We start from the raw sequence: 12,214 nt of genomic DNA, 5'->3' as shown, positions 1-12,214 counted from the left end.
ACCTTAGAGAAATTTTGTTTCCTGCTGTCAGAAAACAAAATACTTACTAGCAAGTAATTTGGATTGATTTGAAGTGATATTTAAGTCTCTAGTTGTTATGAGCTCGGAGATCTGGGTGGCACCCAGAGCCTCTGATCTCTCCTCCCCAGGTCTTAAAATGATCTGACCCTGAACCTATGCAAATAGGGAGGACCAAGATCTCGGTAGAGGAACGTTCACACCGCAGACAGCTGAACCTGTGCTTTTACTGCGGAGGCCAAGGTCACACAATCACCAAGTGTCCATTAAAAGGACCGGCTCAGTAGAGGTGAGGGGGACTCTACTGAGCCTGCTGTCTGTCTCCTCATTATCTTTTCCTGCTAACATCCTGGTCTCCTTTGTTTCTCACCAGGTGTCCGTTTTTATTGATTCTGGAGTGGACACAGAGTTCATGGACGAGGCGTTTGCCAAGAGTCTTGGAATTGAACTTTTTCCTACACCCGACACCCATAATATCCTGGCTCTGGACAGACATCGCCTCTCCAGCTCCCATCTGAGAACTGATAAGGTTGGTCTGGTCCTTGGTGGAAATCATCAGGAGGAGATTTCCTTTCTCATTATCAGTTCACCTCAGTTACCCATTGTTCTGGGAGTTTTGTGGCTTAGGAGACATAACCCTCACATTGACTGGCAGGCCCAAGAAATTTTAGGTTGGTCTAGGGCCTGTTCATCTTCCTGTTTGTCTTCCGCCAGAATTTTGTCCATCCCTGATAACGCCATAGAAGAGACTTATCCTGACCTGTCTAAGGTGCCCCCAGAATATCATGATCTGAAAGAGGTTTTTAACAAGTATCAGTCCACGGCACTTCCTCCCCACAGGCCTTACAATTGTGCCATTGAACTCCTCCCAGGTACGTCTCCCCCTAGGGGGTGCCTCTATTCATTGTCCGGGCCAGAGTATGAGGCCATGAAGAAGTACGTAGACGACTCTCTTAAAGCGGGCATTATTCGACCCTCCTCATCTCCTGCTGGGGCTGGGTTCTGCTTTGTTGGCAAGAAAGACGGCTCCTTAAGACCATGCATTGACTATAGAGGTCTAAATGAGATCACGGTCAAGAATCGGTACCTTGATGACATCTTGATTTACTCTCAAGACCAGGAGATGCATAAACTTCACGTTCGGTCTGTTCTTCTCCGCCTTCTCCAGAATCACTTATTTGTCAAAGCTGAGAAGTGTGAATTTCACACCACCTCCACTTCCTTCCTTGGGTTCATAATCTTTCCTAATCAAGTCCTTATGGATCCCTCCAAGGTTAAGGCGGTTTCAGAGTGGCCTACACCTGTAGATCGCAAACAGTTACAAAGGTTTCTGGGGTTTGCTAATTTCTACCACCGTTTTGTTCGCAACTACAGCCAGGTTGCTGCCCCTCTTCACGCCATCACTTCACCCAAGGTCTAATTTGAATGGAATGATCAGGCAGAGGAGGTCTTGGTCAAGCTCAAGAACTTATTCTCCACCGCTCCAGTTCTCCGGTCCCCCAACCCAGAAAGGCAATTCATCGTTGAGGTTGATTCCTCCAGCACTGGGCTGGAGCGATCCTAAGCCAAAGATCCCCGGAGAGCAGGGTTCACCCTTGTGCTTACTTCTCCAGATCACTGTCCCACGCTGAATGCAACTATGATGTGGGGGATCGAGAACTTCTAGCAGTCAAGCTGGCTCTTGAGGAGTGGAGGCACTGGTTGGAGTGGTCGAAGGAGCCGTTTCTCGTCTGGACTGACCATAAGAACTTGGAGTATCTAAAGACGGCTAAGCGCCTAAAGTCCAGGCAGGCCAGGTGGGCTCTTTTTTTTGGACGGTTTAATTTTGTACTGTCTTTTAGACCTGGAACCAAGAACATGAAACTGGATGCCTTGTCTAGAATTCAGGAGTCCTCGGAGTTGAGGACCAGTGGAGTGGAGGAGTACATCCTCCCGGAATCTGTCAGGTTGTCCATGACCATGTTGGAATTGGAACGAGAGGTCAGGGATGCCACCGGGGTTTTGTTTGCCATCCTGGAATCCGCAGGATGCTGCGGGTGGTTTGATCCCAGTTTTGGTGGCCATCCCTGTTCAAGGATGTCACAGATTTTGTTGCTGCCTGTTCCCAATGTTGCCAGGCCAGGCCAAGCCGTCCCGCCGACCGCCCTCGGGGCTGTTGCTCCCTCTCCCTCTCCCTTCACGCCCCTGGTCTCACATTGCCATGGACTTCGTGACAGGGTTGCCCCAGTCTAATGGTTTCTCAGTCCTATTGACTATAATCGACAGGTTCTCCGAGATGGTCCATCTGATTCCTCTCAAAAAGCTGCCGTTGGCCAGGGAGATAGGGGAGGTGGTGGCACGTGAGGTTTTCCGTCTCCGTGGTGTTCCCGTGGATATTGTTTCCGACAGTGGACCACAATTTGTTTCCCGCTTCTGGAAGGAGTTCTGTTCCTTGCTGGGTGTATCAGTCAACCTGTCTTCTGCATTTCACCCGCAGTCGGATGGACAGACCGAGAGGGCAAACCAGGAAGTGGAGACCAAACTCCATATTCTATGTGAGTCTGACCCCAAGAAGTGGTCGCACAATCTGCCCTGGGTTGAACATGCTATGAATACTCTTCCATCTAGCACCACTGGTCTTTCTCCGTTCCATGTTGTTTCTGGATTTCAGCCGCCTGTGTTCACGGACCAATAAAGGGAGGCTGAGGTTCCCTCGGCCCACGCTGCAGCCTTGAGATGACAACGTGTCTGGAGGAAGGCCAGGAGGTCCATGGTCAGGATGTCGAGGGTCCAGTCAAGGGCTGCCAACCGCCGTCGTTTACCCGCACCGGTCAGAAGGTTTGGTTGTCTTCACGGGATCTTCCTCTGCGGGTAAGTCCCGTAAGCTGGCAGCCCATCTTATTGGTCCATTCCCCATCTCCAAGGTCGTGAATTTACCCAAGCTTTTTCAAGCCACTAACCTGCCTCTCCGTTGCCAGTGATCCCGGGTCCGAGGCTGGTGAAGTCCTGAGTATCTGTGCACTGCTCCTGAACAAATCTTTTAACTATTGTGTTTCTGGCTGAAATTCTGGGTCCTCCATCCTGATCTTTACACTAGTGACTTTTTTTCTATATGTTTTTTCAGCGGTTTAAAAAATACATTGCTTGGTTAGTATTTTAATCTATTGGGTAAGAGAAGCTCCATGCATTGATTGCATTAGTGATTAAAAACCACAGATTACCACAGATTATTAATTTGTATGAATAAATAAATTGATAAATGATAAATTATCTGCTTGCCAGCCTAAGCCTATCCCTATTTTTGCCCCAATGAGAAGTATCCATGATTCTTGCATATAATAAATTAGGGTATGAAATAGGACAGCTGACTTGTTTCCATGCAAAATGCAAAAAATATATATTAATTTAGTCTATATTGTGTTTCAGTAAATACTAGTATTGCTATAACTGTCCAGTTGTCAGTATATGTATGGAAACCTAAAGAAGAACTTATTTAAGTTAAGTATGGCCCATACATGAGGGGAGTACAGCATTACATCAGCATTAGAATAATATCTTGCCAAAGCTTTTTTGAGACACTTTACTGATACTTGTCGATCCAGAAGAGATAAAAAGCTGTGAAATAAGACCTCATTCTCATTGTGGACACGAGTGCATTTTATGATGTATCCTTGTATTAACAAAGAGGAAGAGTGCTTCCTTTTATTTTAATGGTATGGTCCCCTATCTCCTCCTAAAAGAAGTGTCCTCTCCAACATACTGTGCCAAAGTCAAGAGCTGACCGAAGTTTCTGAAACTTTCTTAACTTCTGAAATCCCCATTATGAAGCATGAAGTCTCTTTTTTTTGCCTTTTATCAAGCTTGTTCCTATTTTCTAGATCAGTGGCTGGTGGGTGTTCATTAAGCTCTCCCTCACTAAACATGCAAACAGACTTTCAGAAGTAAAGCATGAAAAAAAGAGATAAATGATACATTAAAAAGGATTGAAACATTTATGCAAAAAGCTAAACTGTAATAGTCAAATGGAACCATGTCTTGTGTGCCTAATTATGAATTATTTTGAAAATGGGTTGCAGGGGTTAATACTGTAACTGTGCAGACTTACCTTAAACCTATTTAATCAAATTACACAATGAAATTTAATTCATTTTTCCCACTTTTAACTTTGTCTGCTGTCTTTTTTTTACCTCAGTCTCCAGAAATCGCCGAAGGGCTCTCTTCTTCTTAATGTTCTTCCGGCGCACAGACACTGCTACACTCAATACCATGATCACCACCATGAAGAGCCCACCAATCACTCCTGCAGCAATCAAGGGTGTTCTGAGGGCAAGAAGATCGGGTGGGAAAAGAGAAAACGAGTAGATTAAGATCAGGAAGCAAGCAATCTAAAGGAGTGGTACTGTTTATCAGTAGTAGCACGGAAGTTAGTTACACAAAAGTACATTAATTTAATGTTTAATTTAATGTTTAATGAACAAAAACAAACTATAGGATATGTCCAAGGCATATGTCTATAAAAGTCACTGAAAAAAATGACATGTTGTTCTATTGAGCCTCAAATGATAAAAATTATTTTGATGAACAAACATTCACAGTATTGCATTGCCAGTCATGTGTGTTGTTAAATATATATATAAAAAAAAGAATTCTTTGGTGGGTCTAAATGTCTTGTTTCTTTTCTTTTTCTTTTTTACATTTTGAAGGATCATCTATCTGGGGATTAAAGTTCAGTGCTATACACAAAGTCTTTGAGAGCCCTATGTAGTTTGACAATTATTAGTTGAACTAATCAGAAAATAGGTTGGGTTGGGCTGCCACAGGAACCACTTTAAGAATCTAGCATACTGAGATGAATGAATCTTGCTACAGACAGAATGTCTGAATAGCCTTGTACGAGTTTAATGAAAATTATTATTTGCCATTGCTGAAACATTTCAGTAGTACTTTCATAAATTTTGTAGGAGTGGCAGATATGACATTTAGAAACCATGTAACTATAAAACCAAATATGTTATCTCTTTAATCCTCATACTCAAAGCATTACATTCAACATTTTTTCCTGATATATTAGTTTTTAAGAGTTATAACAAACACAGATTTATAATTTCATTCAGTTTTACCCCAAAATTAATAATAAATTATGTGTGTTTTGACCTTGGATGTTGCAACGTTTTTACAAAATTATAGAATTTTACAGTTTGAAAATGGAATGTTGTGCAATTTAGAGTTTCAATTCATTATTACCCTTGCAAATATATCATTATCAAAGTGACAGAAAATGTAGTGTGTCATAATATTGATACAATTTAAATTCTAATCAGAGGACAGCACCCCATCTTACTCTCCTATTGTTAATCACCTATTCTTTGTCAAACTATCCTAATCAAGAGACATTATTCATATGTTCTTTTATTATTTTGTTGACTTATCTACTTAGGACTTTTAAGAAGACAGTTTGAACTTTACTCATCACTTTCCCAAGTTTTTGATGGATTGCCTACTTAAACTTTTTAATTTGTAGCATATCTAATACTTGTTTACAATTTAGACATAAAACAAGTACTACATGAAGTAGATTGCAACTATAAACCTCAGTTTATTTGGTATAGGACTGTATGTGCTACAACAACACTAATAGTGGGATAGAGGCAAAATGGTTATTGTTTTCAAAGATTTTATTCCAAATAAAAATCTGAAAAGTCTGGTTGCTACTACTTATAAATATGGTTTCCTCTAAACCACTCCAGTGACGTTCAGGCTATGTTTAAAGTCATTGACCTTCTAGAAGGTGAACCTTTATCCAAATCTCATCTTTTGCAACTACTTACAAGTTGCAGACTCCCTCCATTATCCCATAAACTCTGATATTGTTCCCCAACCCTGCTGAAAAAATCTCTCCCCACAAAACATTTTAAAAGTAGCCCCAAACGTTTCATCAAACATGTGTACATGTCTTCTTTCACATGTTTGGTGTGTCCCCAACATGGCTTGTGACAAACTGCAAAAATTACTCCATATGGGTTTTTTCATCAATATCTTTCCTCTTGCCACACACAAATGACAAACTTGGGGTGTGGATGCCTATTAGTTGTACTGTCAACAGATTTGCTCACCTGAGCTGTGAATCTCTGCAGGTCCTCCTGAGTTATGTACCTCTTGGCTGCTTCTCTAATTAATGCTCTCCTTGACTTGTGTGTCAGTACAGGGGGTGGCCATCTCTTGGTGGGTTTGTAATTGTGCCATACTGAAACAGGGCTCTGTGAGATGTCCAAAGCTTTCGATATTGATTTAATGCCTAACCTTCCTATGAAGTTATCCACAGCTTTGTCTTCAGGATGCGGTTTAACTAATGTTATTCAACAAACTGCATAGGCATTCACACTGGATTTTATTATTCATTAATACACATTTCACATTATTAAAAATCCATGCATTCTTTCTCCACTACTCTCCAAGCATTACTTTGGGATTGTCTATCATCTGAAATCCAAAATGGGGACATATTTAAGGAATATACATACTTTTGCAAGGCACTGTACCTTTACATTAACATATTCCATGAAAGAGATCACAAAACCCGGTTCTATAGTAAATACACAACGTGTAGCCCAACTCATCTCTTCCCATAAACAGAGATTCCTTTGGCCATGTTTCCTTCATTTTTGTGTTTTTGTGAAAAAAGGTTAATAAGAACAGCAAACAAATAAATTAGAGAATTTTGAATTGTCAAATGGGAGCATACCGTAAGAGTCATTACTACTAGAGTTTTATCAGACAAACTTTTTCTAGCCTAAGTGATTTGAAATAAATAAATCTATCATAAGCAGACAGGCACACAATCCCCAGACAAGATTTGAGTCAATGCCAGGATGAACAATGGCCTTCTGATAAGCCACTTTGAGCTTTGCTAAAAACCCTGCAACAGGTAGCAGATTTGTGTAAAAGCTCACCGTCACAGCCATGACAAAGATACAGCTGCATGTTAACAGGCACTCTTGGGGATCTGCTAAGAGCTGATCAGTTCGCTGGGTTAGCAGATAGCTATATTCCCATTGCAGCTACAAAACTCTTCCATCTGATTAGCAGTGTTCCAAATGCTTAAACATAATGCCTTGTAATCATAAACCTTGATTTTTTTCACATTTTGCAATATTAGTTCAATACAGCTGTTTGGGAAGGCTTCCGAGGTTTGTTAGAGAATATCCATGAACAATGAACAGACAGAATAATGAAGAATAATAAACACAGGGGAAAGTTGTGTAGATAAACATCTCATGGAGAACACTGGAGATGCCACAGAGATCCACTGCTAAGGTGGAATAATCTTTTGACAGGACAGCTAAGTAGATTTGAGCTCCACAAATCCAGCATTTATGGAGGGGTGGGAAGAGGAAATACATTGTTAAAAGACACTCATAAGAACTCCCAATCTATGTAGGTGACATTGGAATGTGAGGCAGTTTAAACCTCTTAATACATCTGTCTGCTTGGTCCTGGTGTGGACTTGATCCTTCTGTCATGTTGGGCTGAGGTCATGCAGGACCAAAGTGCAAGCGCGAGCGTCGTAGTGAGTTGAAGTCATTTAATATGAACAGAACGAATAACTAACACGTAAGGCAAGGAACATGGGCAGAGTTGCAGGCATGGAGCAGGCAGGCAAACAGTGACATGGAGCGGGTTAACCAACAGTGGGATCCAATGGCAATGAAAAGCAGAGAGTTTAAATGCAAAGGCAGGGTGGAGAAATGGCCAATAAACTAAAAGATCTAATCAGATGCAATGGATGGAACAGCAGGTGGCATGGAGAATGCAGAGCAACTGAAGGAGGGAGGCTAATTAACACAGAAAAGTGCAAACACAGACAAGTCCAAGGAAGTAACATAAATATCTAAACACAAGAATGAACTACAAACCTAATCTACAATCAATGAAGTAAAATAATGACAACTAGAGGACAAAAACAACAGGGAAGAAACAGTTCAATAAAGAAACCTAAACACCTTGAGATCATGACAGACAGAACTGTGTGGGAGAAGGTGATCTGGTCAGAGGAGACTGACCAGAACATGTCCCTACATGCAAAATGCTATGTGCAGAGGAAAACAATCACTGCACATCACCCTTAACAACCCTTCCAGCAAAATGCTGTGAGTATTGTTTAATTCAGCAGGACAGAAAGGCTAGTAAGCATTGACGGGAAGATGGATGAAGCAGAACACAGGGCTATGTTGGACGAAAACATTTTAGAGGCTGCAAAAGGTTCCACCTCTTAGCTGGACAACCACCTTAACCTCAAGGGCTACACTTGAGTGGGTTTGATCCAAGCATTTCATGGCTTAGAATGACCTGGTAAATGTCCATACCTAAATCCAGTTGGAAAACTGTGAAAACACATTTAATATATTTCGTGCTGATGCTTTTCATTCAATCAGACATAGTTTGAGCTATTTTGTAAAGAAGAATTAGTAAACATTCCTGTCTCCAGCTGTCCAAAGCTAGTAGAGAAATACCACAAAAGACTGTAATTAGAGAGAAAGGTGGTTCCAAGAAGTGTTGCTATGGGGGGTAAATATAAATGCCCCCCCCACATTTTAGATTTTTCTTCATTAAACATGTATCATATTTTTGTACCCCAAAGACTTGAGGTACTCAGGGCGGATCTCATCCAACCCCGAAGCCCTGCCACCGCGGAGCTTTTTAACCACCTCGGTGACTTCAGCCTGGGTGATGAAAGAGTCCAACCCTGAGTCCCCAGCCTCTGTTTCCACCAGGGAATGCGTGAATGCAGGATTGAGGAGATCTTCGAAGTATTCCTTCCACCGGCCGATAATGTCCCCAGTCGAGGTCAGCAGCTCCCCACCCCCACTGTAAACAGTGTTGGCGAAGCACTGCTTCCCCCTCCTGAGGCGCCGGACGGTTTGCCAGAATTGCTTTGGGGCCAACCGGTAGTCCTTCTCCATGGCCTCACCAAACTCCTCCCAGGTCCGAGTTTTTGCCTCTGCCACCGCCCGGGCCACAGCACGCTTGACCCCACGGTACCCGTCAGCCGCCTCAGGAGTCCCACAAGCCAACCACTCCTTCTTCAGCTTGACAGCGTCCCTTACTGCCGGTGTCCACCACCGGGTTCGGGAATTGCCGACGCGACAGGCACCGCAGACCTTATGGCCGCAGCTACGGGCAGCAGCATTGACAATAAATGTGGAGAACACGGTCCACTCGGACTCTAGGTCTCCAACATCCCTCGGAATCTGGTCAAAGCTCTCCCGGAGGTGAGAGTTGAATACATGCCTGGCCAAGGGGTCTGCCAGACGTTCCCAGCAGACCCTCACTATGCGCTTGGGCCTGCCAAGTCTCTCCGGCTTTCTCCTCCTCCAGCAAATCCAACTCACCAACAGGTGGTGATCAGTGGACAGCTCAGCCGCTCTCTTCACCCGAGTGTCCAAAACATGCGGCCGAAGGTCTGATGATACGACAACAAAGTTGATCATTGACCTCCTGCCTAGGGTATCTTGGTGCCAAGTGCACTGATGGACACACACCCTTATGTTTGAACATGGTGTTCATTATGGACAGTCCGTGACTAGCACAGAAGTCCACTAACAAAACACCACTCGGATTCAGATCGGGGAGGCCATTCCTCCCAATCACGCCTCTTCAGGTGTCACTGTCGTTCCCACGTGGACGTTGAAGTCCCCCAGCAGAATAATGGAGTCCCCGGGAGGGGCACTATCCAGCACCCCCGACAGGGATGCCAAGAAGGCCGGATACTCCGCACTACCACTCGGCCCGTAGGCTGAAATGATAGTCAGAGACCTCTCCCCAACCCGAAGGCGCAGGGATGCGACCATCTCATCCACTGGGGTAAACCCCAACACGAGACGGCTGAGCTGGGGGGCGACAAGCAAACCCACCCCAGCCCGCCGCCTCTCCCCATGGGCGACTCCAGAGTAGAAGAGAGTCCAGCCCCTCTTTAGGAGGAGATGGGTTCCAGAGCCCACGCTGTGCGTGGAGGCGAGCCCGACTATTTCTAGTTGATATCTCTCGACCTCCTGCACAAGCTCAGGCTCCTTCCCCCCCAGCGAGGTGACATTCCACGTCCCTAGAGCCAGCCTAAGCATCCGGGGATCAGGCCGCCGAGGTCTCCACCTTCGTCCGCCGCCCAATCCTCTTTGCACCAGTGCCTCACGGTTCCCCCTGCAGGTGGTGGGCCCACTGGGGGATGGTCTCGCGTCTCGCTTGGCCCGGCCGGGTCCCGCGAGGAGCAACCCAGCCGCCAGGCGCTCTCCGACGAGTCCCAACCCCAGGCCTGGCTCCAGGGTGGGACCCCGGCTCTGCCGTACCGGGCGATGTCACGTGCCTCGATTTTGTAGTCGTCATAAGGGGTTCTTGAACCACTCTTTGTCTGACCCATCACCTAGAGCCTGTTTGCCATGGGAGACCCTACCAGGGGCATTTAAGCCCCAGACAACATAGCCTCTAGGATCATTCGAGCACTCAAAGACTTCGGGGTTGGATGAGATACGCCCTGAGTACCTCAAGTCTTTGGATGTTGTGGGGCTGTCATGGTTGACACGCCTCTTCAACATTGCGTGGTGGACGGGGACCGTGCCTTTGGATTGGCAGACTGGGGTGGTGGTCCCCTTACATAAGAAGGGTGACCGGAGGGTGTGTTCCAACTACAGGGGGATCACACTCCTCAGCCTCCCTGGTAAGGCCTACGCCAGGGTATTGGAGAGGAGAGTCCGGCCGATAGTCAAACCCCAGCTTCAGGAGGAGCAGTGTGGTTTTCGTCCCGGCCATGGAACACTGGACCAGCTCTATACCATCTACAGGGTACTCGAGGGTTCATGGGAGTTTGCCCAACCGGTCCACATGTGTTTTGTGGACCTGGAGAAAGCATTCGATTGTGTCCCTCGTGATGCCCTGTGAGGGGGGGCTCCGGGAGTATGGAATCGGGGGCCCTTTACTAGGGACCATCCGATCTCTGTACAAGCGGAGCAGGAGTTTGGTTCGCATTGCCGGCACTAAGTCGGACCTGTTCCTGGTGCATGTTGGACTCCGGCAGGGCTGCCCTTTGTCACCGGTCCTGTTCATAACTTTTATGGACAGGATTTCTAGGCACAGCCAAGGGCCGGAGGGGGTCTGGTTTGGGGACCAGAGGCTTTTGTCTCTTCTTTTTGCAGATGACGTAGTCCTGCTGGCCCCCTCTAGCCAAGACCTACAGGATGCACTGGGGCGGTTCGCAGCCGAGTGTGAAGCAGCTGGGATGAAGATCAGCTCCTCCAAGTCCGAGGCCATGTTTCTCGACCGGAAAAGGGTGGCTTGTCCTCTTCATGTTGGAGGGGAGTTCCTGCCTCAAGTGGAGGAGTTTAAGTATCTCGGGGTCTTGTTCACGAGTGAGGGAAGAATGGAGCGGGAGATCGACAGAGGGATCGGTGCGGCTGCCACAGTAATGGAGGCGCTGTGCCGGTCCGTTGTGGTGAAGAGAGAGCTGAGCCGAAAAGCGAAACTCTCGATTTACCGGTCGGTCTACGTTCCTACCCTCACCTATGGCCATGAACTTCGGGTCATGACCGAAAGAACGAGATCCCGGATACAAGCAGCGGAAATGAGCTTCCTCCGTAGGGTGGCCGGGCACTCCCTTAGAGATAGGGTGAGGAGCTCAGCCATCTGGGAGGGGCCCGGAGTAGAGCCGCTACTCCTCCACATCGAGAGGAGCCAGTTGAGGTGGCTCGGGCATCTATACCAGATGCCTCCTGGACGCCTTCCTCGGGAGGTGTTCCAGGCACGTCCCACTGGGAGGAGGCCCAGGGGATGGCTCAGGACACGATGGAGGGACTATGTCTCTCGGCTGGCCTGGGAACGCCTTGGGCTCCCCCTGGAGGAGCTGGAGGAGGTGTCTGGGGAGAGGGACATCTGGGCGTCTCTGCTGAGTCTGCTGCCCCCGCGACCCGGTCCCGGATAAAGCGGAAGACGACGAGGACATATTTTTTTCCACTTTATAATTACGCACTAGTTTGTTTTGGTCTTTCATATAAAATCTCAACAAAATACAACGAGGTTTGTGGTTGTAATGAGACAAAATACTCTGAAGTTCAAAGGGCACAAACAATTTTGTAAGGAAATCTTAACATGCTGATTTTGATTAATAATCTAATTTGTCTTATTTCTTGTAAAAGGTTGAGAATAGTTGACATCAATCTATAATCTGTATAAC

The 12,214-nt window shown here is 45.9% G+C and overlaps 1 protein-coding gene across 1 annotated transcript in view; it reads right to left on the bottom strand.

Moving 5' to 3' along the window:
• LOC124871474 (receptor tyrosine-protein kinase erbB-4-like) overlaps positions 1-12,214 on the bottom strand; it is a 473,669-nt gene that overhangs the window by 73,522 nt on the left and 387,933 nt on the right. The window contains exon 17 of the mRNA XM_047370794.1: positions 4,185-4,317. Coding sequence (XP_047226750.1) covers positions 4,185-4,317 — 133 coding nt within the window. The remainder of the gene's footprint in view (positions 1-4,184; positions 4,318-12,214) is intronic.

The sequence above is a fragment of the Girardinichthys multiradiatus genome, chromosome 7, assembly GCF_021462225.1.
Source record: "Girardinichthys multiradiatus isolate DD_20200921_A chromosome 7, DD_fGirMul_XY1, whole genome shotgun sequence".
Taxonomy (NCBI): Eukaryota; Metazoa; Chordata; class Actinopteri; order Cyprinodontiformes; family Goodeidae; genus Girardinichthys; species Girardinichthys multiradiatus.
Note: the sequence above shows the minus strand (reverse complement) of the source record. Positions and strands in the feature narration are given on the sequence as shown.